Source organism: Macaca mulatta, chromosome 13 (assembly GCF_049350105.2).
Source record: "Macaca mulatta isolate MMU2019108-1 chromosome 13, T2T-MMU8v2.0, whole genome shotgun sequence".
Taxonomy (NCBI): domain Eukaryota; kingdom Metazoa; phylum Chordata; class Mammalia; order Primates; family Cercopithecidae; genus Macaca; species Macaca mulatta.
Genome location: NC_133418.1, coordinates 99,427,022 through 99,452,940, shown reverse-complemented (window position 1 = coordinate 99,452,940; position 25,919 = coordinate 99,427,022). Strand labels below are relative to the sequence as shown.

At 41.1% G+C, this 25,919-nt stretch overlaps 1 protein-coding gene and 2 long non-coding RNA genes across 52 annotated transcripts in view; 1 reads left to right on the top strand and 2 right to left on the bottom strand.

Annotated features, from left to right (window-relative positions):
* The window catches only part of LOC144333880 (uncharacterized), a 28,796-nt gene extending 17,444 nt beyond the window's left edge, over positions 1-11,352 (top strand). Inside the window, exons 2-3 of the long non-coding RNA XR_013403012.1 lie at positions 1,121-3,734; positions 10,957-11,352. This is a non-coding gene — a long non-coding RNA (uncharacterized LOC144333880). The remainder of the gene's footprint in view (positions 1-1,120; positions 3,735-10,956) is intronic.
* The window catches only part of DTNB (dystrobrevin beta), a 302,368-nt gene that overhangs the window by 178,620 nt on the left and 97,829 nt on the right, over positions 1-25,919 (bottom strand). For all 50 annotated transcript variants that reach the window (XR_013402986.1, XR_013402987.1, XR_013402982.1 and 47 more), the window contains 2 exons: positions 21,783-21,888; positions 17,871-18,037 (listed from right to left, as the gene is read on the bottom strand). Coding sequence is in view for 39 of the 50 variants with exons in the window: in XM_077960044.1 (XP_077816170.1) it covers positions 17,871-18,037; positions 21,783-21,888 (273 nt within the window). In the remaining 11 variants the exon portion in view is untranslated. The remainder of the gene's footprint in view (positions 1-17,870; positions 18,038-21,782; positions 21,889-25,919) is intronic.
* LOC144333884 (uncharacterized) lies at positions 5,600-11,349 on the bottom strand. The gene is made up of 3 exons (XR_013403016.1): positions 11,291-11,349; positions 9,319-10,950; positions 5,600-5,927 (listed from the first exon to the last, which is right to left on the bottom strand). It is a non-coding gene; the product is annotated as an uncharacterized LOC144333884 (long non-coding RNA).

Here is a 25,919-nt window from a genome sequence, read left to right as displayed (position 1 = left end):
GCATGACCTTTATATCAGGTTATACTTTTTAAAAATAAGAAATCCAAGACTCTCACCTGGATTTTTATTCCTGTGAGGCTCAGTACATCCCCTCATGTGACCCTAATCCTCAACTCTCAAAACCCTTCTCCTTGTCTTCATAGTCCACCATCGGCAAAATCTCTCCTCCGTCCGAGGCTTACGCATCAACCTCTTCTCTGAATGTTGCCTTCACCTATGGCTCTAGGAGGAAACCTGTCATTCCCTGAAGGCTCAGCTTCCCTGCAGCCATTTCAAGTGGCAGCTGCTTTCTTTCTTACCCTCCTCAAACAGCTAGACCTCCAGGTGGAGGAGAAGTCCTTCTAGAACCACACTGCCACTCTCAGATCATTTTCCCTTTTCCTTAAAACTCCAATTTTGAATGTCATATCATCAGACCAAAACCCGAACTGTCCCTCCTTCGTGGAGTCCAACATTACTACTGTCATAATTCTTGTTGATTTCAACATTTACAGTTGATCTTTCCAATACACTGATTGTAGTGGGATGAATGGCGGCCCCCCAAAAGATATGTCCACATCCTAATCTCTGGAACCTGCACTACCTTATACGGCAGAAGAGTGAATATTACCTTCTATGACAAAATTAATTTAAGAATCTAGATGGGAGAGCAAGCATTTATCCTGGATTACCTGATTGGGCCCAAAATGCAATCAAATGTATTTTCACATAAGACAGATACACAGAGGAGAAGAGACAGATGAGAAGGAGGCAGTGAGACCAAGGAGGCAGACACTGAAGTGACACAGCCACAAGTCAAAGAACGCCAACTGCTGCTAGAAGCTGGAAGAGGGAAAGAACAGCATGATGTTAAATGTATGTGTCAAGGGGCCAGGCACGGTGGGTGGCTCACATACGTAATCCCAGCAGTTTGAGAGGCCAAGGCGGGAGGATCACCTGAGGCCAGGAGTTCGAGACCAGCCTGGCCAACACGATGAAACCCGATCTCTACTAAAAATACAAAAATTAGCTGGGCATGTTGGTGCATGACCATAATCCCAGCTACTCGAGAGGCTGAGGCAGGAGGATCGCTTGAACCTGGGAGGCTGCAGTGAGTCGAGATTGTGCCACGGCACTCCAGCCTGGGTGACCGAGTGAGGCTCCGTCTCAAAGAAATAATAAAATAAAATCAATTTTATATGTCAATCTGACTGGGCTATGAGAAGCCCAGATATTTGGTCAAATGCTCTTGTGGGTGTTCCTTTTAGGGTGTTTTGGATGAGATTAACATTTATATTGGTGGACTGTGTAAAAGAGATGGCCTTCCCCAGTGTGGATGAGCCTCACCCAATCATTTGAAGGCCTGAATACAACAAAAAGGCTGACCCAGCCCTGAATAAGAAAGAAGTCCTCTTGTCTTCAAACTGTCTGCCTTTGGACCCAAAGGCAGTTGAAAAATCAACTCTTCCTAGGTCTTGAGCCTGCTGGAACTACCCGCCATTGGTTCTCCTGGTTCTCAGGCCTTCAGACCAGGATTGGACCTGTATCATCAATTCTCCTGGGTCTCCAACTTGCCAACTCACCCCGCAGATCTTGGGACTTGTCATCCTCCTTAACTGCATGAGCCAATTCTTTATAATAAATCTCTCAGACATGCGCGTGCACACCCTATTGAGTCTGTTTCTCTGGAGATCTAATACAAAAAGATACTTTCCTAGAGCCTGCAGAGGGAGTGTGGCTCTGCTGACACTTTGATTTCAAACTTGTGTCCAGCACTGTGAGAGGATAAATTTCTGTTGGTTTAGGACCCCACGTTGGTAGTAATTTGTTATGGCATCCACAGGAAGCTAATATATCTGTTAATACATATGTCCTCTCTGGACTCCTCTCCTTTAGCAACTGTTCTTCCACCCTATGTGGGCCGCCGTTTCTAGTCACCTCCTACCTACGACACTTTATTGCCAGTTACTGTACATTACCTGAAATCTCAGTTTCAAGCACCTACTCTCACCAACTTTTGTCTTTCTAGCACATTCCTTCTAGTAGTCTGCCTCGAACAATACTTCAGCCCACTGAACCTATACTACATTGAGCCTACCATCTTTATCTTGTCTCCCTCACAGCCTGATTTCTCTCTTGAACCAACCTCCATGCCTGCATTCGATATTATATTTTCTTTGCACACACTCAAACCCCCTCCTTGCCACTTCTCTTCCTTTGTCATACTTTTCTATCAAAACCCAACCCTATCCACTCTCTGCCTTCACCCACACAATGTGTGGTGGGAGTGAAATACACAGCTATGCTGACTGGTCTGACACTGAATTCACAACTACCAACCTCAAGTGAGTCATTCCAATATCAGTTTAAATGTCGCTACCTCAAAAAGGCTTTCCCTAGTCATCCAATTTAAAATACAAAATAATAACTTTATTGAGTGATATGGTTTGGATGTGGGTCCTCTCCAAATCTCATGCTGAAATGTGATTCCCAGTGTTAGAGGTGCGGTGTGGTGGGAGGTGACTGGATTATGGGGGCGGATCCCTCAAGAATGGTTTAGCTTCATTCCCTTGGTGATGAGTAAGTTCTCAGTCCACAGGAGACCTGGCTGTTTAAAGAAGCTGACTCCTCCTCCTCTCCCCTCTTGCCCCTGCTCTCGTCCTGTGATCTGCCTGCTTCTGCTAAGCCTTCCGCCATGATTGTAAACTTCCTGAGGCTCTCACCAGATGCTGAGCAGACACTGGTACCATGTTTGTACAGCCTGCAGAACCGTGAGCCAGTTAAAACTCTTTGTAAATTACCCAGTCTCAGCTATTCCTTTATAGTAATGCAAAAAATGAATACATTGAGATACCATTCATATGCCATGAAATTCACCCACTGTAAAATTCAGTGGTTTTTAGTATAATCAAAGTTGTACAATCATAACCAATATCTAATTTCAGCACATTTTCATCACTCTAAAAAAGAAACCCAATACTCATTAGCAGCCATTTCCCATTCCTCCCTCTCTCGAGCCCCTGGCAACTACTAATGTACGTTCTGTTCATTTGCCTATTCTGTATATTTCATGTCTCTATGCATTTGCCTATTCTGTACATATCACATAAATGGAATAACACAATATGTGACATTTTGTGTCTGACTGATGTTTTCAATGTTCACCTATGTTTTAGCATGTATCAGTACCTCATTTCTTTTGATTACCCAATAGTACTCCATTGTATTGGTAAACTACACTTTGTCCAGTCACCAGTTGATGGATATTTGGGTTATTTCCACTTTTTAGCTCTTCTGAATAATGCTGCTATGACCATTCACATACAAGTTTTTGTGGAGACACGTATTTTCAGTTCCCAAGGAGCAGAATTGTTGGATCACATGGTAAGTCTATGTTTAACATTCTAAGAAACCGTTAAACTGTTTTCCAATGTGGCTACACCATTTTATATTCCCACCAACAAAGTATAAGGGTTCTGATTTTTCTACACGCTTGTCAACACTGTTATGGTCAGTCTTTTTTATTTAGCTGTCCTACTGGGTATGAAATAGCACCTCACTGTGTTTTTGATTTGTGTTTCCCTAATGATTATGTTAAGCATCTTTTCAAGTGCATATCAACCACTGGTATATCTTCTTTGGAGAAACATCTATTCAGATCCATTCCCCAATTTTTCCCCCAAGTTACTTTTTTTTTTTTTTTTTTTTTTTTTTTTTGAGATGGAGTCTCACTCTGTCACCCACGCTGCAGTACAGTGGCACAATCTCAGCTCACTGCAACCTCCACCTCCCGGGCTCAAGTGATCCTCTTGCAGCCTCCGGAGTAGCTTGGATTACAGGCACCCACCACCATACCTGGCTAATTTTTGTATTTTTTGTAGAGATGGGGTTTCACCATGTTAGCTAGGCTGGTCTCAAACTCCTGGAGTCAAGTAATCCATGCGCCTCAGCCTCCCAAAGTGCTGGGATTACAGGCATGAGCCACCACGCCCGGCCTAATTTACATATTTTATTGTGGTAAAAACATACAACATAAAACTTACCACCTTAACCATTTTTAAGTGTATAGCACAATAGTAGTGTTAAGTATGTTCACGTTGCAAGAACTTTTTCATTGTGCATATCTGAAACTCTATACTGATGAAACAGTAATTTCCCATTTTCTCCTCCCAACTGATAATTACCATTCTAATATTTTCTATTCAGTGGGTTATCGTTTTACTTTCCTGATGGTACCCTTTGAAGTACCAAAGTCTTTAATTTTGTTGAAGTCCAATTTGTCTATTTTTCTTTTGTTGCTGGAGCTTTTGGTGCTATATTTAAGAAGGCACTAACTCAAGGTCATAAAGACTTACATCTAATCTCTTCTTCTAAGAGTTTTATAGTTGTAGCTCTTACATTAAGGGGTCTATAATCCATTTTGAATTCATGGTTTACAAGGTATAAGGCATGGATCCAAATTCATTCTTTCGTCTGTGGATATCCAGTTGTTGTCTCAGCATCATATTTTGAAAATACTATTCTTTCCTCCATTGGATGGTCATCACCCTCACTGAAAAATCGACAACAAATACAAGGGTTTATTTCTGGGGTCTCAATTCTGTCCTCATGCCAGTATCACAGTCTTGATTACTATTTCTTGAAGTAAGTCTTAAAATCAGGAAGTGTGAGTCTTCCAAATTTGGTATTCTTTTTGAAGACTGCTTTGACCATTCTGGGTCTCTTGTATTTCTATATGAATTTTAGGATCAGTTTACAGGGTTATGCAGACAAGCAGTTGAGATTTTCATAGAGACTGCACTGAATCTGTAGATGAATCGGGGAGTATTGTCATTTTAAATGTTAAGTCTTCTAACCCATGAACACAGCATGTCTATTTCCTCAAGTCTTAATTTCTTCTTCTTCTTTTTTTTTTATTGAGATGGAGTCTCTCTCTGTCACCCAGACTGGAGCGCAGTGGTGCAATCTTGGCTCACTGCAACCTCCACCATCCAGGTTCAAGCAATTCTCCTGCTTCAGCCTCCCAAGTAGCTGGGACTACAGGCATGCACCACCACATCCGGCTAATTTTTTTCTTTCTTCCTTTTTTTTTTTTTTTTTTTTGTAATTTTAGTAGAGATGGGGTTTCACCATGTTGGCCTGGCTGGTTTCAAACTCCTGACCTTAAGTGATCCACCCACCTGAGCCTCCCAAAGTGCTGGGATCACAGGCATGAGTCGCTGCACTCAGCCTGTTTCTTTCAGTCATGTTTTGCACTTTTTAGTGCCAAGTTTAGTACTTCTTTGATTAAATGTAATCCTATTTTTGTTCTTTTTGATGCTACTGTGAATGAAACTGTTTTCTTAATTTCATTTTCAGATTGTTCATTGTTAATATAGAGAAATATAACTAATTTTTGCATTTTTTGTAGTAGGTTGGTACAAAAGTTATTGAGGTTTTTGCCATTAAAAGTAACGGGGAAACCACAATTACTTTTGCACAAACCTAGTATTTTTGTATTGATTTTGTATCTTATAAACTTGGTAAATTTATTATCTATAATGGTTTTTTGTGTGTATTAGTTAGGATTTTCTATATACAAGATCATGTCATCTGTGAAGACAGGTAGTTTTACTTCTTCTTTTTCAATATGGAGGCATTTTGCTTGCTTTCCTGCCTAAGTGCCCTGGCTAGGACCATCAGTACAATGTTGAATAAAAGTGGCAGGAGTGGACATCCTTGTCTTTTTCCTGGTTTTAGGGGGAAAGCTGTCAGTCTTTCACTATTAAGTATGATGTTAACTGTGGGTTTTTCTTTCTTTTAAGAGACAGGGTCTCACTCTGTCACCCAGGCTGGAGTGCAGTGATGCAATCATAACTTATTGCAGCCTCAATCTCCCAGGCTCAAGTGATCCTCCCGCCTCAGTCTCCGGAGTAGGTAGGACTACAAGTGTATACCACCAAGCCCAGCTAATTTTTTTCATTATTATTATTTTGGTAGAGATAGGGTCTCACTATGTTGCTCAGGCTGGTCTCTAATTCCTGGCTTCAAGTGATTCTCCACCCTGAGTCTCTCAAAGGGATTAAAGGTGTGAGCCACTCTGACTAGCCACTGTGGGTTTTTCATAGATGTCCTTTTTCAGGCTGAGAAAGTTCTCTTCTATTCACAGTTTATTGCATTTTTTTTTAACCGTGAAAGAGTGTTGGGTTTTGTCAAATTCCTTTTTCATATTTATTGAGATGATCTTATTTTTCGTTCTTTAGTCTGTTAACGTGGTTATATTATATTGATTTCTGCACGCAAACCAACTTTTGCATTTCAGGGGTAATTCTCATTTGCTCATGTTGTATAATCCTTTGTATGTTCTTCCAAATTTGGTTTGCTAATATTACTTTAAAAAAAAAAAAAAACTAAGAGATTCAAGACGTAATAGTCTAGAAGTAGCAAATTGGAAAGCAGGTAGAAAAATAATCAGGATGACTAGTGTAGGCAGAATTCTGTTTACCTTCAGCGAACCCTGTCCTTGTATGATCTCTTCCCCTTTGAGTGTGGGTGGAACCTATAAATATGATAAGCTATCATTCCTTTGATTACATTAAGTTATAAGGCAAAAGAGAGATTACAATGGGTGGGCCTGGTCTAATCGCATGAGCCCCTTAAAAGCCGTATTTCTCTGGCTGACTGCAGGAAAGGAAATCAGAGAGATGCATTCTAGTTGGCCTAGAAGAAAGCAAATATTTGTGTTGCAAACTGCCTATGAGAGTCACATGAAGAGAAACTGCAGGCCGCCTCTGGGAGCTGAGACTCATCCTCAGCTGGCTGCCAGCAGGAAAATGGGGACCTCAGCACCACAGCTGCAACTAAAGAAATTCTGCCAACAGGGAGCTAGCAGGAGGCCCTCTAAGCCCTAGGTGATAACTACAGCCTCAGCTGACACTTTGATTTCAGCTCAGTGACACCTGGAGCAGAGAGCCTGGACTTCTGACTTACAAAAACGAACACAATAAATTTCCACTATTTTAAGCAGCTAAATTTGTAGTAACTTTTTATGCAAAAACACAAAGTTAAAACAGTGAGCACAAGTCCTGGTTTGTCCAAGATAATCACAGTTTATGCATGCTGTCCCTGCATAATTAATAGTGCCCCCTTTCACTCTCAAGTGGGTCTGGTTTAGATGATGTTACATGGTCACCCTAATAAAAATGTCAACCCCTAAATATGCATGGGATGTGAGAGAATATACAATCACCTGAAGGGTTGCAGGGAAGTGGAGTTCTTCCAGGACAGCCAAATTTCAATAGAGACCTGGGGGGGGGGGGGAGGTGAAAGAAATGTGTGGAGAAGCAGCTGAAAGTGAGGGCAGCTTGCTGGCCAAGGACCAGCAGTGCTAAAGGGAGCTGAGCTGCGGAGGACTGACTATGAGAAAGCTGGGCTGGGGCAGGACGCACAGACCATGATAAAATGCTGGTGTCACCCAACACAAGAGGCCAGACAGCTTAAACGAGGACACTGACTGATAAAAGCAGAGGCAGGGGCCACGGCAGACCCAGCCTCAGCAGTTTCTTTGAGAAGAGTTGGCCATTGGGTTAAAGGACTTGATTTTGTATATGTTGTTTTTAATTTCTTCATGTGTATGTCTTAGCTTTTGATTGCCACAAATGGGGATATTGTCTTATAAGTTAAAAAAATTCTGTCTGGTTTTGTACTTTGCACAAAGTAATTGTTTAATTATGACACGTGGCTATTTAAAACTGGACAGGAGCATGCTCAGTAAGCACGCCTTTGTCCCATGAATACATATTATCTTTCATAATTCAAGAGGTGTGAGGAGAGGGACACTAGTCATATGGAAACTGAACATTGCTTCTGACCAAGGTAAGTCAACAATCTCAATTGATCCAGGTCTGTCACAAGAAAATTTGCTCTGATTCCCTAAACGGCTTACTTTTGCTACCACTAATGCCCAAACAACTATGCTGCACATTTATAAGCTGTCCATTAACATTTTCTTAAGTAAAGCAATATCATTTAACAGAGATTGTTAAAGAAATCCAAAATACTTGCTCATTTATACAAGATTTTGAAGAACACGATAAGTAACTTTGTTCAGAGGTGGACTCTGCCATCTGCTGGGAAAAAAGGTGAAATTTCCATACCATCGACCAGTCAGTTACACAATCACCCTCCATGAAGGCCCTCTACTAACTGTATCTGCAGTACAAGCGTATTTTGTATAAATGGACATACAGAGAGAGAGACTTCCTGCCAGGGAGTAACTAGATGGGATCAGTCAGATCCATCTTGGTAAAGTGAAGACCAAGGAAGCAGAGATCTGAATGAAAGGCAGAGAAGAAGGCATGTTTGCTATGAGCCTTCCTTGCATATCAAGAAAGGTTGAAGGCCGGGCATGGTGGCTCACGCCTGTAATTCCAGCACTTTGGGAGGCCAAGGCGGGTGCATCATGAGGTCAAGAGATTGAGACCATCCTGGCCAACATGGTGAAACCTTGTCTCTACTAAAAACACAAAAATTAGCTGGCGTGGTGGTGGGCACCTGTAGTCCCAGCTACTTGGTAGGCTGAGGGGATCATGAGGTCAAGAGATCAAGACCATCCTGACCAATGTGGTGAAACCCCATCTCTACTAAAAACACAAAAATTAGCTTGCGTAGTGGTACGCGCCTGTAGTCCCAGCTACTTGGGAGGCTGAGGCAGGAGAATCGCTTGAACCTGGGAGGTGGAGGTTGCAGTGAGCTGAGATCACGCCACTGCATTCCAGCCTGGTGACACAGCGAGACTCCATCTCAAAAAAAAAGAAAGGTTGGCCAGGCGCGGTGGCTCACGCCTGTAATCCCAGCGCTTTGGGAGGCCGAGGCGGGCGGATCACAAGGTCAGGAGATCGAGACCACGGTGAAACCCCGTCTCTACTAAAAATACAAAAACTTAGCCGGGCGCGGTTGTGGGCGCCTGTAGTCCCAGCTACTCGGGAGGCTGAGGCAGGAGAATGGCGTGAACCCGGGAGGCGGAGCTTGCAGTGAGCCGAGATCGCGCCACTGCACTCCAGCCTGGGCGACAGAGCGAGACTCCGTCTCAAAAAAAAAAAAAAAAAAAAAAAAAAAGAAAGGTTGAAGAGTTTCAGTTGGGAAAAATGAAAAAGGTCTGGCGATGGATGCGGGTGATGGCTGCACAACAATGTGAATGTCCTTAATGCCACTGAACTGTACTCTTAAAAATGGCTAAGATGGTAAATTTTATATTACATATATTTTACCACACAATTAATAGGAGCTTGGGAGGGAGGGAAGGAAGTAGGCAGGCATGGAGGGAGTTTGGTTTCAAGTGAATCAGAAACGCACGTATGCCCAGATCAAGGAAAAGGAAGGTTAAGGTTAAAGATCATTTAATAGTGATTTAAAAAAAAAAAAACACAATTATATATCCAAAATACTTTACTTTAAAAAACTAACCTATTTAAATATGGTAATAAAAATCCTAGTAAATATTATAGTTAGTTGTTTTAATAAAGTCTTACTTTAAAAAGTATAATTTAGTAGGAAAACATGATAATCACTATAGCTAAATTAACCATTTATGTGGGAACCCTTGTTCTGATTACAAGGCTTTATCCCATGTGGGACAGACTGTAATTTCCAAACAGATACCGGGCAGAAGATCACTGCAACAATTTCTCCATCACACAGGCTCCTTTGCAGTGTGACCTTCCCATGACCATCACCAGCACCATGAGAGGAGTCCAGTTCTTCTCCCCTTCATTCTGGGCTGGCCTCAGTGACTCCTCACATAATGCAGAACACAGCAGAAGTGAGGCTGCACACCTCCCACAGCCAGGGGTGAAAGGCCTGTGCTTTGGCCCTGCTCTCCTGGACAACTGCTGTCTGGGTGCCTCCTGTAGGGACGCTGTCTCTTAAGACACAGCGGCCAAGTGGTGAAGAGCACAAGCCACATTAAGATACCACACATAGGTGGCCCCAGTGTCCGTTCTGGCAGATCCCGGCCTTCCCCATCCCAGGGCAGTCAGACATGGGAGGGAAGAACCCTCCGGTCACTCAAGCCACATCCCCCAACCCTAGTATTTCAATCATCCCAGCAAAGGCCCCAGACGGCATGGAGCAGAGAAAAGCCAACCCTCCACCCATCCAGATCTGCAGGTGTCATCAAATGATCGGTGTTTAACGTCACTAACTTTTGGGGTGGCTTATTATGCAGCAAGAGTCACTGGAACACCACAGTACTGATGGCAAGGTTACTCAAATATTTGTCAAGTGTCTCAAAGAAGAAGACTGATATAACCTTGCATGTTTGAATACAAAAATTAATATTTAGTTACTGTCCACTTTCTTATTTCCAAGTAGAGGGACTCTCTGACCCTCACTCACTCCTCTCCTAATCAGACTGGTTGGTTTTAGAGAAGGAATTGAACATGCCTAGATCAACCCCTTCCTCTCCCTTTTTTCTTGGGATCTGCACACTCCACAGAAAGCATACATTCTCCTCTCCACCCAGATCCACAAATGTTCAGGATCTGCTCCCTGCTGGAAATGCCAGCAGTTGGGTGGGGGTATATTTCATTTGGGGGCTACTGGCAAGTCCACTGTTTCCCCACAATTAAAACCACTTTCTCAAACAGACTACCATTTGCCTAATTCCTGGCTGTCATCTTGTGGGGGAGGAAAAGTGAAGTGGAATTAATGAGTCTTCTAAAATTCCAATAGGAACTATTAGAAATGGTGGACGCAGTGGCTCATGCTTGTAATCCCAGCACTTTGGGAGGCTGAGGTGGGCAGATCACCTGAGGTCAGGAGTTCGAGACCAGCCTGGCCAACATGGTGAAACCCCATCTCTAGTAAAAATACAAAAATCAGCCAGGCATGGTGGTGGGCGCCTGTAATCCCAGCTACTCAGGAGGATGAGGCAGCAGAATCGCTTGAAGTTGGGAGGTGGAGGTTACAGTGAGCTGAGATCATGCCACTGCACTCCAGCCTGGGTGACAGAGCAAGACTCCGCCTCAAAAAAAAAAAAAAAGAAAGAAAGAAAAAGGAAAGAAAGAAAGAAAGAAATGGTGTTGGACGGCTGGTCTCCATGGCTCATGCCTGTAATCCCAGCACTCTGGAAGGAGGAGGTGGGCAGATGGTTTGAGCTCAGCTCAGGAGTTTGAGACCAGTCTGGGCAAAATGGCGAAACCCTGTCTCTACAAAAATTATCTGGGAATGGTGGCACATGACTGTAGTCCTAGCTACTCAGGAGGCTGAGGTGGGAGGACTGCTTGAGCCCAGGAGGTCAAGGCTGTAGTGATCCATGATCATGCCACTGCACTCCAGATGGGCAACAGAGGTGGTCTCCTGTCTCAAAAAAAAAAAAAAAAAAAAAAAAAGAAGAAGAAGAAAAAATGGGTCAGAAATAGATACTCATTTATTCATTAGGAGACTTACCTATCCTAGCTGTCTCCATCTTTCTTAAACTTACTTTCCCTCTTAAACCTACTTTAACTGGGTTTTTGTCCCCACCACTACACAGAAACTGTTCTCCAGACAATCTCCACATTGTTAGACAAAGGGTCAGTTCTTACTCATCACTTGACTGTCGGCAGCATTTGACACAGTTGATTACTTCCTCCTCCTCCAAACATATTCTTCACTTGTTTTCCAGAACACACACTCTCTTGGCTTTCATCCCACCTCACCGGAGGTAGGATCTTCCTCTTCTCCCAGATGTCCTCATATTGAAGAGCTTCAGGGGTCAGTTCTTACTCCTCCTTTTCCTTCTCTATCTTCACTCATTCTCTTCATGGTATAAGTGGTATCACCCAGTCTCATGGCTATTTTAAATATAGGCCAATGACGCCGAGATTTATACTTCTATCTCAGACTTCTCTCTTCAACTCTAGACTCACCATATACAATGACTTCAACAACTCCATACGGACGGATATCTAATAAAACTTAAGTTCAACATGTTCAGAACAAAGGGTGAATCGAAGTTCATCCTTGATCCTAACATCTAAACGCTCTCCATTCACAGCCTTCCCCATCTCAGTCTATGGCAATTCCATCCTTCTATACTAAGGACTTTTCCTTGACTCCTCCACTCTCACAAGCCACATCCAACCCATTAGGCTGATTTATACAACGTATCGTAATTCAATCCTTTTTACAATCTCTACTACTGTCCTACCATATCTTGTTTTAATTATCATTAGAATTTCTCCTAAATGGTCTCTGCTCCTCTCTTCCTTTTCTACTGTCTACTCTTTACATGGCATCTAGACTGATCATTTAAAAATATAAATCATATCATATTATTCTTCTATTCAAAACCCTATAAAGACTCCTCATTTCACTCAGAGTAAAAGTCCTTACAATGGTCAACAGGCCCACATTAATGTTTTCACCTTGTCTCCTACAATGCTCCCCTGCTCATTGCATTCTGGCCATGCTGGCTTCTTTCCCTGGATTTACAGGTATACCCCTACCCTGGGGCCTGAACACTGAACACTACCTCTGCTCTTCCCCAGATCTCTGCTGGTAAACATCTAAGTGTGCTCAAATCGCATTTTCTCAACAAGGCCTATATGACTTCCATATTCAACCTCCAATCTCCCCAGCCCTATGTTCCTGATTCCACTTGCTAATCTGCTCACGTTAGAGTCCCATTAGGTTGGCAGAAGGGCTCTGCTCCATCCAAGCAGGTGCCCAGCCTCCTCCATCTGAGGACTTCTGCCTCAGCCAGTTCCTCTGGACACCATTCCATTTGGTCAATGTATATCGGCAGTGGAGGGTAAAGATAGAGGCACACCTGCTTCAAACTGCCTTGGCTAAGAAGTGATATATATATAATATACAACATGCCGTCCTTGTGGCCAGATAGGACTATATGACTAGTTCTCTCCAGTGGAATTTAAGCAAAGGAAACCATGGATATTAGCGAAACTTCAATCACCAAGTACCTTTTTGTTCCCTTTTCTTATACACAGAGCACACTTGCCTCTTCCCACCATGCCACACATGTCCAGGCAGAACACGTGCAGTCCGATTCAGTCGGTGCATCCAGGATCTCTGGATATGGCATAGTCTTCTTCATAAAGATCATGTGGAACTCCTTAAGATGCAATCTGTGAACTCAAAACGCAAAACTATCTGCACCAGGTTAGGCGCGGCGGCTCATGCCTGGAATCCCAGCACTTTGGGAGGCTGAGGCAGGTGGATCACGAGGTCAGGAGATCGAGACCATCCTAGCTAACACAGTGAAACCCCGTCTCTACTAAAAATACAAAAAATTAGCCGGGCGCGGTGGCGGGCACCTGTAGTCCCAGCTACTCGGGAGGCTGAGGCAGAAGAATGGCATGAACCCGGGAGGTGGAGCTTGCAGTGAGCCGAGATCACGCCACTGCACTCCAGCCTGGGCGACAGAGCAAGACTCCGTCGCCAAAAAATATATATACATACACCTTCCCTTCCTGCTCCCAATATACAATGGTGGAGCCGGAGCAGGAGCTTCTTCCTTACCTAATATCCTTCTTGGCCAGGTGGGCTCTGGCATACCGTCCAGAGGGGCTGCACAACCTTCACAACCCATCAACCTACCCTGCCAGGCCAAGTTCTCAGAGGTTTGTTTTTTTTTGTTGTTTTTTGTTTTTTTGTTTTTAAATAGTAGTTTTATAGCTCAAATAGTTAAGGGCTTGTTCAGTTCAGTCTCATAATTTCTTTGCCAATGTAATTCCCTCAGAAACTTAGTAGGCCTTTGATCTATTTGTTTCCAGTTGATTCCATGTGCCAGTAACCACACACAAAAAGTTCTTTCCTAAGACTAATGTATTTCTTTGCCGCTTGCTTTCAACTAACAGAAGCCACCTGGAGGCCATATGAAAAAGGTCAGTTGCTTCTGGCTTTGACTGTATGATAGAATCACTTGGGGAACTTTATTTTTTCTTTCTTTTTTTTTTTTTTTTTTGAGATGGAGTTTCACTCTTTTTGCCTAGGCTGGAGTGCAATGGCGTGATCTCGGCTCACTGCAAACTCAATCTCTGCCTCCCGGGTTCACGCGATTCTCCTGCCTCAGCCTCCAAGTAGCTGGGATTACAGGCACCCACCATCACGACCAGCTAATTTTTTGTATTTTTAGTAGAGACAGGGTTTTACCATGTTGGCCATGCTGGTCTTGAACTCCTGACCTCAGGTATCTGCCCGTCTTGGCCTCCCAAAGTGCTGGGATTACAGGAGTGAGCCACCGTACCTGGCCCACTTCGGGAACTTTTAAAAACAGTCTATGTACAGGGTTTCATGTACCTCAGACCAATAAATCAAAATCTCTGCAGGCAGAACCAAGGGGATTCTGATAAGCAGCCAAGCACAAGAGCCCATACCCTTAATCTGATCTTTGCTATAGGACTAGTCACCTTTTTCAACTGAGAAGGTCTACTAGGACTTTGTTGTTTAAAGCCTTTCTCAACTGTTTTGCTTTCTCTCTAGGGTCTGGAAGTAGTCTGTTTTTCCTTTCACTGCCCCAAGAGTCAGAGCTTTCTCCGGTCCCTTTCATTTATTGCTTGCGCACTAGCCAATTCTTTCTGAACTCATCTCTATCCTATGTCACCTTACCATTAACAGTCTCACATTCTGATCTTTTCCAACACTTGACCTACAGCCCGGTGGGTGTGAGGTGTGCCTTCCAAATGATCACAGATGACACATTTACCAAACTGGTTACCACTATATACAAACATGGGTTTCTGACTTTCCCTCTCCGTTGTCAGTTTCCTCATCAAGTGTGCCACATGACTGCTAAGACAATGCCATACATTTTAAGATTTTAACAGAAATCTACTTCTAGTACTAAAACTTCAGTGACTTAACACAAAGTTCTTATCATGCCCCTATCACAGTCAAGTGGGTTGCTGGATATTCTTCTCCACCCATCATTCAAGGACCCAGTTTCCTTTCGCTTAATGGTTTCACCCTCCGCTGGGTCCTAATGACATTCTCTACACCAAGATAGCAGAGAGGATAGAGAAGGCACCCTGTTATTTATTAACTGTCTTCTTCTGGAAAGACACCTATCATTCTGTTTGCATTCCACTGGCAAGAACTATTCACATGGTTCCACTTAGCTACATGAAGGCTGAAATGTGTAGTCTAGACACGTGCCAACAAGAATAGGAAAAGAGTAACGCTAACAAGCTCCAGCAGTCTCTTTCACACTCATTAAAACTTAAGCTCCACAGGGCAGGAGTCTTTGTCTAGTTTGTTCATAGATGTATCCCAAATACCTCTTACAGGACCTGGCACACAGTAGGTGCTTAAAAAATAAATTTTGAATGAAAGAATGAACAGACAGGATGAATCTTAGATATGGTACCATATGGCATTTTCTTTTTAACAAAGGCAAACAAAATGGACCAAGGACTAAAATAATAAATTATACTGCATAGTTACTGAGATAAAACATTCAACAGAAATTTTTGCAAAAATCAAAATAAACTTCCAGGTACTACTTAAAACTCACATATCACATCTACAATGAAAATTCATATGCCAGCTGGTTAAACACACGCTCAAACTCACGTGTGAGCATATAGAAACTTTTTTCAAAATATCAGTATAAACACAGCTGACAATCGCAAAGAAATTACTGTTAAATTGATAGCACATCTTTTTGTTAGCTGGAAACCTCTTTGCTCAGCCTCAAAATTCAACCACATCTTCCTCAAAGAGCAAGAGCTCGGCACGTACAGAATCTTAACTTTGAAAAGAAGTTACATCCAGACACCTACACATACTGCTAAAAGACCTTACCAGTATACATCTACCATATGCAAGGCACACATCCATCAAAATTCAGAACAGACACGTTTATCATACTAGCTTCAAAATTATGCGGGATAACAATACTTGATTTTTTTAAAAAAATTAAGTCACTTTAACAAAAATAAAAGAATTTATAAAACAAAGAAACTGAAATAAGAATAACAACACATGGAAATAAGATCTAGTTCACAAGAGTGCTGTGAGGGTCAAACAGAAATGTAAGAATTCATTTGTGATTTGTAGACTTTTCTGTATGTATCTTATAACCCAATGAAAATATTCAAGAGTAGATGAAAACATGCAAATCATAAAGCAGTATCAGTCACTTGTCTCTAAATAAATGCAAAATCCCCATTTTTAAAAGGGTTATAGGTTAGTCAAATGAGGAAGTTCAAACCAGGGGGAATAAGAAGTTCCCCATTCTTCTAGCCCCAACATCCATAATGAGAATTTTCACTAGAAATATACCAGCAAACTCAGTCATCATGAAAGGTAAAACAGCAAAAACTATCCCAGTGTAAAGAGTTAAGACTCTACACACACACACACACACACACACACACACACACACACACAAAGTGGAAAAAACATTAACAATTAACATAGTGAAGTACCTGTACTTTTAAGAAAGCAAAAAGAAACAATTTGAAAATCTGTAAATTATCTTTATTCAATGAAAAAGAAAAGAAACTACTGTGTTTTTTCCTTTTTTTTTTTTTTTTTTGGATTTTAAAAGTGGTTCTTCAACACAACAGCCACCAAAAAAATGGAATTCACAACACAACAAGACCCAGGATAGGATATTCAGTTTAACAATATGTTATCGTTAAGTATAACAGAAACCTATCCAGTAAAAAAAACAAAAAACAAAAAACGGATCTTTAACAGATTTTCAGAGATGAAGGAACTAGTTAAGTGTACATGTGGGCTGAAGTTTGTTTTGTTTTTTTCTTTAATTCCTGATGTGAGTTTATTTGCTTTTTCTTGGTTGAGTTTTAAGACAACCGAAGGGAAAATAAAAACTGGTTATTAAAGCTTTCTAATACTTGAAGGCCAACAGGATAACCAGGCTAAAGAACCTAGATCCTGAATTATACTTCTGACCTTACATGTTTTTCTACCATTTAGCAAACGAACCAACAAACAAAAACTAGAGGAAAGGTTTTAAAACAAAGGCTGTAGCAACTTTTTGGAAGGAAAATATGGCATTTTTAAAACTCTGGAAATAAACTGAGAGAAAGGAAGGAAAATAATTGATGATAAACATGTTACATAATTTATAAGAACCACAGAAAAATCAGATATTGACTTCCGCCAAGATATTATTATTTTAAAAACTACTTTTGAAGGTAAAGACACCAATGTGGCAATGGCCGTAAAATACAATGTTTTTTCCAACTTTACAGGTATAAATACTTAACTCTTCTATTTTCTACAACTTTCCTTGCAACATTTAAACCCTATAAATGTGAGGAAATTTTGCTTGCAAAAAGAACTTTAAGATTTTTTTTTTTTTTTGAGAAGGAGTCTTGCTCAGTCACCCAGGGTGGAGTACAGTGGCACAATCTCTGCTCACTGCAAGCTCTGCCTCTCGGGTTCACGCCATTCTCCTGCCTCAGCCTCCCAAGTAGCCACCACACCCGGCTAATTTTTTTTTTTTGTATTTTTAGTAGAGACAGGGTTTCACCATGTTAGCCAGGATGGTCTTGATCTCCTGACCTCATGATCCGCCTGCCTCAGTCTCCCAACGTGCTGGGATTACAGGCGTAAGCCACCGCATCTGGCCTGTACAATTTTAAAATAAGAAGAAACCCACTTTTCACTTAGGAAAGAGAGCATTGCAACATTCCATTTTACTGAATAAAAGAGACCATTTCAAACGTACTGTCTTTGTTTCCTGGAATTTTTTAAAATTCTGCTTTTAAAATCAAGTGAGGAAGCACAACATTTTTGCAACCCTGGCATAAATATTAGTGTTAAGATTTTACTACACCACATCCTTATTTGGTAGGCATCCATGAGGAAACTGGCCCAGGTGCTGTTACTGATAAAACAGGTTAACATTCAGGGACACAGATGAAACACAAAGCCATTACCCAAGAGGAATGCTCCTTCATCTGGTGTTGATTGCTGTGAGGGCCACCGGCATGGCCACGCCAAAAGCAATTCTGGCAGAGCTGATAGTTGTGGCACTGCTGGCATCGGTACCGGAAACCCATCATACTCTCACACCGGCAGTAGGAGCACTCCACGGGATGGAAGACTTGTGGACAGGAGAGAAAAGGGGAAGAAAAAGGGCAGGAGAGAAGGGATGGAATAAAAGAAGAAAGAATAAATTTTCATTTGGAGAATAAAGTCAATACAGAGGAATACCAAATCTAATATAAAAACAAAGGTAAAAACAAAATTAGAGCTGGATGCAATGGCTCGCCCTTGTAATCCCAGCACTATGGGATGCTGAGGTGGGCGGATCACTTGAGACCAGGAGTTCGAGACCAGCCTGGACAACATGGCAAAACCCTGTCTCTACTAAAATTACAAAAAAATTAGCTGGACATGATGGCACATGCCTGTAATCCCAGTTACTCAGGAGGCTGAGGCACGAGAATCATTTGAACCCAGGAAGCAGAGGTTGCAGTGAGTGGAGATCACGCCACTGCATTCCAGCCTGGGTGACAGAGCAAGACTCTGTCTCAAAAACAAAACAAAACACAATTACAACTAAAGAATCTAAATTGTCTGCTAGTCTAACTAACCATTTACTAGAAAAAAAAGAAAAGAAAAGAAAAGAAAAGATTTAAGACATCAGAAAAAAAATTCAACACAGACTACTGATTCTAATCTAATCATTCCAGTGTACTATCAAGGGCAATACACAACTGTATGTTACAGATCACTATTTATACTTTTAAATGTTGGTAGCATAATTGTTTTCTCTGACAATTCAACTCTGAACGCAAGAAAAGGAAGTTAATAGAAAAGAGGGATAGGCCAGCCGTGGTGGCTCACGCCTGTAATCCCAGCACTTTGGGAGGCCGAGGCGTGAGGATCACCTGAGGTCAGGAGTTTGAGACCAGCCTGACCAACATGGAGAAACCCCATCTCTACTAAAAATATAAAATTAGCTGAACATGGTGGTGTGTGCCTGTAATCCCAGGTACTCGGGAGGCTGAGGCCGGAGAATTGCTTGAATCTGGGAGGCGGAGGTTGCAGTGAGCCAAGATCGCACCATTGCACTCCAACCTGGGCAACAAGCGAAACTCCGTCTCAAAAACAAAACAAAACAAAAAAGAAAATGAAAAGAGGGATAGAATACTCAAATCTTCACTGAACAACTCTTTCTAGCATTATATATATAAGACCACAATCTTGGCCGGGCGCGGTGGCTCAAGCCTGTAATCCCAGCACTTTGGGAGGCCGAGACGGGCGGATCACGAGGTCGGGAGATCGAGACCATCCTGGCTAACACGGTGAAACCCCGTCTCTACTAAAAAGTACAAAAAACTAGCCGGGCGAGGTGGCGGGCGCCTGTAGTCCCAGCTACTCGGGAGGCTGAGGCAGGAGAATGGCGTGAACCCAGGAGGCGGAGCTTGCAGTGAGCTGAGATCCGGCCACTGCACTCCAGCCTGGGCGACAGAGTGAGACTCCGTCTCAAAAAAAAAAGACCACAATCTTATTTCAATTATAGGGACTTCTAGACCTGCTTCCAAAAATATATATTAACTAGTGAATCAAGACTCAAAAAACATTTGAGTATGAGGTGAGAAAAACTATATAGCAAGATTATATAACATTATCACTAGGGACTAAAAGAAAACTAAACTCAATAATGAGAAATCCAAAGGATATTACTTCTTCTAAGAAATTCAGTTTTTTGCCATCAAAGTGTTTCTAAGGAATGCTGGAAATGCTAATTAAGAGCATGTGTTCAAATTAACTATACAGCCTAGTGTAGTTCCTCCAGAGAACAGGTCTCCCTCAATCTCAGCAAACGTCAATGAGGTCAACATCTGTGCAGCCAGTATTTATAGTTCTAAGTAATTTAGGTTAATATTAAAAGATATATGTATGTTAGTATTAAATTATCAAATACATTCTGATAATTTGGGTTGAACAAATATGTCTATGTGATTCTCCTGTGTTCTCTTCCAAACCAGTCAAGAGCCAATCCTTAGTCAGTGGAATGGGTGACAGGTGGAAAAGTAGAGAACCAGAATGATGAAAAAATTAACAAGTGTGTTGGGTCAATTATAAATAAGAAAGAGAAGGACTGTTCAGGTTCTGGTAAAAGTATTATTTTGGTAAAGTGCATCACTTAGTAGTTACCTTCTTATATACCATACACTTGGATTAGTAAATCAATGTATAAAGTGCAACTTTTGCTTACGTGAATAAATATTTCTCCTTATGCATAGTTATGTCAATATAATGTCAATATAATTCATGATGAACTTCATAAAGCCCAAACCAAAAAAAACCATAAATACCATAATTTTATAATTTGTTTCTCACCATTAAAACTGACATACTGAAAAATATTAGTGTGATAGGTAACCTTTTATTTCTAGATATTTTAATTATTTTATAACATTTCTGTCTCTGATAAAAATACTACAAACCACATACATTAAGAATGTAATCAATAAATTATATACTTCATAAAAGTCACAATAAAATGTTCATAGGCATATGGATAATAATATATCTTATATATCTTGACAAGTGAGGCTCTTTCTACTTGGTATAGCAAATACAAAATGATTTTATGAAAATCAATTGGACATAAAACTATTAAAACAAGGCTATAAAAGCATTGCTCTCCAAAATTTAAATCTATCCAATAATCTTGTTTTAAAAATTGTGCTGTTTTAGTCTAGAGAGAGTCTGGTCCTTTAAGAAATGAATCCTTAATCTGAGGTACTTGTGAACTAAAGCCATAGTTGGGTAAAAGGCTGAGAAAAATTTATTTTAAAGTATGGATATGAGAGCAAGAAAATAAAAACAGTATGGACGTTTATTAAAAGCGGACTCTTGGCTCTTCCTTGTTCTCTTTTGAGGAATGAAGAAAGGCAAGAGCCTGGAGAGAGGGAAGGTTACTAGAAAAGCGATGGCCTTCCCTTTAACAAACTCCAACAACCTAAAGGAGGAGATAAACTGATGGCAAAAGCAGGAAAAATTAAGAAGTCACTAAGAGATAAGTACTATTTTAACTCAAAGCAAAACAAAGATTTATGTCAAATTACTGGGAGGGACACCAAGAAGAGTTTCAAGGCAAAATGGTAAAGGAAAAAAATGGGGGAAAAAAGGGAACCCACTGTTAAATTATATCTTGGCTATTTTTCTTTAAATTATTCCAAAATAATTATAGTTTTAGCAGCTGATATAGCATATATACAGTTTTTTAGAGCTATGAGTTTGATAAATCAAAGAGGAAACCGGAAGTAATGGCTAAAAAGCAGCTGGGCTCAAACAGAAAACTGTCATCTGGAATCTTAGGCAAGAAAAGTCTATAGTTCAAGTTGTATGACCTGATATGACTTCTTGGTATCCTTTCTTGTTTTTTTTGTTTTTTTTTTTGTTTTTTGAGACAGAGTCTCACTCTGTTGCCCAGGCTGGAGTGCAGTGGCGCGATCTCAACTCACTGCAACCTCCACCTCCGAGGTTCAAGCGATTCTCCTGCCTCAGTCTCCCCCCAAGTAGCTGGGATGAGAGAATCGCTTGAACCCGGGAGGCAGAGGTTGCAGTGAGCCAGGATTGTACCACAGCACTCCAGCTGGGGCAACAGAGTGAGACTCTGTCTCAAAAAAAAAAAAAAAAAAAAGTAGTAAGTATCCTCCCTTTTTTGAAAGAAATATTCTTCTGAAAGCCAAAACCACAAAATCAAATGACAGAGTGACAGCAAATGTCAACTGTAATTTTCAATGATATTAATAGCTAAGGACATTGCAAATAATCAGTTCCTATACTTTCTACGGCATGAGGAATTGAACAATAAAAGTTCTGCTTACCATTCTCAACATGGGCAAGCCTGTGCATGAGAGGTAGCCAGACAAGGCACTGGGGAGGAGGGTCAGCCATCATCGTGTCTAAAAACATATTTAGCATTATCTTTCTCTGTAAAAAGAAGAAAAACAAATATACTTTAAATTTTTAAACAATTTCCAAACTCCAAGTTTAAGTTAATTTAGGATTTTTCCCATCCAAGCTTTAGTGAATTATATGGTAAATTTCACAGCAAAATAAAATATTTCACATTTCTACAGACACTACTACATGCTGTACTTTACACTACTACTATTAGTATATTTAAATGTATTTCCACATACATTATTTTATTTTAGTCAACTATATAAGGTAAACTAGGTTAGATATGACTATCTTCACTTTACAGATAGGAAAATAAAGCATTTAAAGGTTTTGTAGTGGCCTGGCCCAAATCAGACACAAATCCAAGACTGTCCTTCGAGTTACTATTTCTGCTACCCAGTGGGGGAGAGAAGACAGCCCACACCCGAGTATAAAGCAACATCAACGAGAGCGGGCACTGTGGCTGGTTGTCCACCATATTTCTAGCTCTCCTAACAGTGCCTGACATGTATCTGATAAGTAACTATTGAAAAAATAGTCGTAATTTGAAGGGCAAACACCTAGACATCATTTAACAACTTTCTCATTCACAGAACAGAAAAGAGAAGCTTAAATAATTTGATAAAATCACAGAGGTAGTTATGATAAGGATGAGATTGGAACCTACATGTCCAAATGCCCATCACAATGCTCCTGTTATACCATCGCCCTAGCTAGACTGCATTTGTCTGTTCTATCTTTATTTCTCTTTTTAACAAATATATAGTAAGCTTCCACTGTATATGAAACACTGAAATAATATGTCCCACGTAGACACCAAATTAGAAAGCAGTCTAGAAAGATAAGATAGAAATAGAGTTATATAATATAGAGAGAACAAATTCTCCACAGTATTTCAAATTAATGAATTTTCTTTTTATTTTCTCCAGCCCACATGATACCTTTCCAGCTCCAAAGAAAAAGGAAAAAGGAGCTGAAAGTCCAGGGTCACCCAACTCAACAAGAGGGATCCACCCACCTTGGCCTCTCAAAGTGCTGGGATTACAGGCGTAAGCCACCATGCCCAGTCTCAATTTTAACTTCTAATATGGAAATATTGACAGATTTAACCCATATAAATAAAAACTCTTTGGGGTCCTCAATAATTTTTACAGTATAATGAGGTCCTGAGACCAAAAATTTTGAGACCTGTTAGGAGAGGTTTCCCATCTCCAGAATTCCAGGACTCAATAAATAATTTTATGAAAGGTAGGTTGGTTCTTTTTGTCCCTTATCTTTTTATTTTGTTTTTGCTCTTGAGTTGAACACATTCTTTGCATTTTTCCTTATTTTTAAGAGCTTAATATTAATACAAACTATAATAAAATGTAAATCATGCATTCCCACAATTCTCATTTTTCTCTGTTTCTCTCCAGATGTATATATACTTCTACATACTTGTGAACAGAATAGATATAAATATATCATCTATTTTTTCACTTAACCTATTAAACATTTTGTTTTGTACAAATTCTTCATTTCTAATCCTTTTAACAGCTACCTAATCCACTGAGCGAAACAAGAGAGTTCCATGACCGTAACCCAGACATGAAAACCTCGCTTCAAATTGTTCCAAAAGAAGAGCTCAGACAACAGGACACACACTCAGCAGGTGCATGGCCGTTGGCTGCCTCCTCCATGTCCTGGTCCCACCACTCAGAGGCAGGATGGGGTCTGGGGTGAAGCCAAAAGCGTACCCAGAATTTCACCTTGCTCTCTCCCAAGTAACTGTGTTCCCAGCCCCACAACTTTCTTAATGTGAAGAACAGGATATAAAACATATGGGCATTTCCCCTTACAACGTTTAAAGGGGGGAAGGTAGAAAAGATAAAATTGGTTAGGGCTGACCTAAAGATATTGCTGGCTGATTACAAAATAACTCTGATTTTTACCACTAAAAATATATATTTAACACAAACCAGAAGCAAGGAGTGAAGACACTGTGGTGCTTAGCCTGAAGGACGGAGGCCCCCAGGGCTGCCATTGGACCCACCACCGGACCCTCCCAACAAGAGTTCCTGTCTTGGCCGGGCACAGTGGCTCACGCCTGTAATCCCAGCACTTTGGGAGGCTGAGGTGGGCAGATCACGTGGTCAAGAGATCGAGACCATCCTGGCCAACATGGTGAAACCCCATCTCTACTAAAAATACAAAAATTAGCTGGGCGTGGTGGCAGGCGCCTGTAATCCCAGCTACTCAGGAGGCTGAGGCAGGAGAATCGCTTGAACCCGGGAGGCGGACGTTGCAGTGAGCCAAGATCGCACCACTGCACTCCACCCTGAGCAAAAAGAGCGAAACTCCATCTCAAAAACAAAAAACAAAAAACAAACAAACAAAAAGAGTTCCTATCTCACAAGGCTCGAGACGAGACAGATCCTCTGCATCTTTCTGGCAACTGAGAGAATCTTGATTCCAGTATATGTAAACTGAGGTCATTCTTATTGAGAATAATCTTTAAAATAAGAAACTGATGAATGGGGAATAGAAAAGGGAGGTAGAGTAGAAGGCACAACAGGAAAGAAGCTGTGCAATAAAAATCTGGAAAAGACGAAGAAAGCCAAGGGACAGTCTCACCTCCAGACAGCCTGCAGGCCAGCAGGAAGTAGTTAAGTAATTTGACAGTTCCTCAATTTAACTTCTAATATGGAACTACTCTGGGGGTGGGAGGAGCTGAGAGCTATGCAAAAGGGCTGACAGAACAATTGGCGGTATGGAGCTGCCATTCAAAGGGCCGCTACATATCACTGAGCACTGATGGTGAAGCGTGAGAAGTGCCTACTTGAATAGGCTAAAGAAAGGTTATCCTAAGTGTTTTCCATCTCAGGATCCAAGAATACTCTTGTTTGAGACCTTGGTGGAATATGGGAGGAACCAGAGAATGACATTAAAAACCATAATGCCACCTAACATTTGAATGGAGGAACAGATATGGAAAATGCCTCTATGGACGTGCAAATAACCAACAGATCAAGATAAAGTCAAAAGTGTCTATTTAAAATTATTGAGATTGGCCAGGTGTGGCAGCTCACACCTGTAATCACAGCACTTTGGGAGGCCAAGGTGGCCCAGATAGTTCAAGGCCAGCCTGGCAAAAATAGTGAAACCCCATCTCTACTAAAAATACAAAAATTAGCTGGGTGTGGTGGTGGGTGCCTGTAATCCCAGCTACTTGGGAGGCTAAGGCAGGATAATTGCTTGAACCCAGGAGGCAAAGTTTGCAGTTAGCCAAGATATCACCACTGCACTCCAGCCTGGGTGACACAGTGAGATTCCATCTCAAAAAAAATATATATATATATACACACACACACATATATATATAATATATATGTGTATATATGTATATACACACATACATATAATAAAATTATTGAGATAGAAGAAGATGCTAGAAAACTTTTAGCTAGTAAAAAGTGGCAAACAAAATTAAATGTATCATATCCTTTGTCATAAATTTAATCTTTTTTTTTTTTTTTTTTTTGAGACAGAGTCTTTCTTCGTCATCCAGGCTGGAGTGCAGTGGCGCGATCTTGGCTCACAAAGTTTAATATTTCTACAGCTTACATGTGTTAAAAATTACCTTTTTATAATACTACTTTCTCTAAAAAGTTTTGATTTGCCTACCATGGAGGTTTTTTTTTTTTTTGAGACGGAGTCTCACTCTGTCGCCAGGCTGGAGGGCAGTGCAGTGGCCCAATCTTGGCTCATTGCAATCTCCGACTCCCTGGTCAAGCAATTCTCATGCCTCAGCCTCCCAAGAAGCTGGGTTTACAGGCACGTGCCACCACACCCAGCTAATTTTTGTATTTTTAGTAAGACGGGGTTTCACCATGTTGGCCAGGATGGTCTCGATCTACTGACCTCATGATCTGCCTGCCTCCGCCTCCCAAAGTGCTAGGATTACAGGCGTGAACCACTGCACCCAGCCATGGAGTTTTTCATAAATCTTCAAGATGACAAGGTAGAATTAGATTTTGGTATCTCAGAAGACTCATAAATAAACTCAGGATCAATCTCCA